General features: G+C 40.6%; 1 protein-coding gene across 1 annotated transcript in view; it reads right to left on the bottom strand.

Annotated features, from left to right (window-relative positions):
• Window positions 1–1,534, bottom strand: part of LOC106463848 (Down syndrome cell adhesion molecule homolog) — a 40,211-nt gene that overhangs the window by 6,992 nt on the left and 31,685 nt on the right. Inside the window, exon 12 of the mRNA XM_022391467.1 lies at window positions 891–1,067. Within this exon, the coding sequence (XP_022247175.1) occupies window positions 891–1,067 (177 nt within the window). The remainder of the gene's footprint in view (window positions 1–890; window positions 1,068–1,534) is intronic.

Genomic DNA, 1,534 nt, shown 5'->3' with positions numbered 1-1,534 from the left:
CCCGAACAGCTTCCCAAACCATCACGCTGAAACCACCATGCTGTTGGCTGCAATCTGTTGAGCCAAAACTCTTGGTGAGGCATTCTTCAGACCCATATCCTTCCACTGTCCGAAAATTGAGCAAATCTTGATTCGTCTGAGAACAATACGGTCTTCCAAAAGTCCAGAGGCTTTGTCATCATATCACTTGCCCACTTCTTTCGTCTGACTATGTTGGCAGGTCTTAATAAGGGCTTCCGTCTAGCTGCTCTGCAACGATAACCCAATCTGTGGAGAATCCGTTGAACAGATTTCGGGCTCATCCCACCAGCTTTGGCCAATTCTGCAGTCGTTAATCTGGGATCCATTTCGATGCTCCTCTTGACAGCCCTTTTTGTCTACTCCGATGGACCAGGACGACCCGGACGCTGCTCAGTTGTTTCCTTGCCGTGTTTCCTGAACTGCCCGATGATTCTGTTGACTGTCGAAAGCGGAATTCCCAAATTCTGAGAAATTTGCCGCTGACCTATTCCACCATCTGCTTGACCAACTATTCTTCCTCTAACAAAATCTGACAATTCGAGAGAACCTTGAGTTCTAGGCATGTTGTAGCACAAGATAATTAGTGTGCGGACCATTTTCATTTATATAGTGCTCTGTGAACACAAATTAGTTGGCATAAATCAGTTAAATGATGAAAAATTAGGTGTCTATTTACTTGTGACCACTCAGTGTATAGGATACTTACCAGTTAGCATCTTGCTCTTGTCTGATGTTACGTTATTTAACAAAACAAGGAATTATACTCTTTTACCAGAGAGTGTCATTGTATTTCCAACTTTCTGTTACTTTGCTACACGTGTATATATATTTTAAATTGCACCAATATAAAGCCAAGCTCACATCTCTACCTGGCCGATGGCTATACACAGACTGACCACCTGGATAGTGGTTCGTTGACTGAGACTGGGATGATGACCGCTGAGTTCCCTCTTCGCTGGACACGGTGTCCAAAGCAGGCGGACTTCCCAGTTCCTTTAGTTGGACGGTGTCTTGCAACAATTTTCCCGTGGGTCTGTGAGGCATGCCTATAAGATCAAAGTTTGCGCTGGCGAGACACATTACAGCTAACAGCCACATTTGTTTGCTGAAAATCAATATCTTGTGAAAATTGATGATTAAAAATAATCACAGATTGAAATACAATGCATTACTATTTTCTGTTGTTCAAATCAGGTCACCGAGTTGCCTCAGTGATATTAGGGAAAATATAAGAGAAGAAAGAGAAACATTTATGGTGATAATATATGAAATCCTTCAGACAGAAAGCCGAAAGAGGGAAAAGAAGATAGTAAAATTTATTTATTTTTCTTGAACATGATTTCCATATTAAGCTAGTAATTTCCATGATATTAACAAATAAGAACATCCACTATTGTTTCGAATCTTTTCAACACTGATCCGTGCTGCAAGTCTATAATACTTTCTAACAAAGAACCTTTGACGTTTCTTTTTTCTGCAATTTAAGAAATAATTAACCAACACACACACACAT

Source organism: Limulus polyphemus, unplaced genomic scaffold (assembly GCF_000517525.1).
Source record: "Limulus polyphemus unplaced genomic scaffold, Limulus_polyphemus-2.1.2 Scaffold1500, whole genome shotgun sequence".
Taxonomy (NCBI): domain Eukaryota; kingdom Metazoa; phylum Arthropoda; class Merostomata; order Xiphosura; family Limulidae; genus Limulus; species Limulus polyphemus.
The sequence above is the reverse complement of the archived record's forward strand: the minus strand, read 5'-3'. Positions and strand labels throughout refer to the sequence as shown.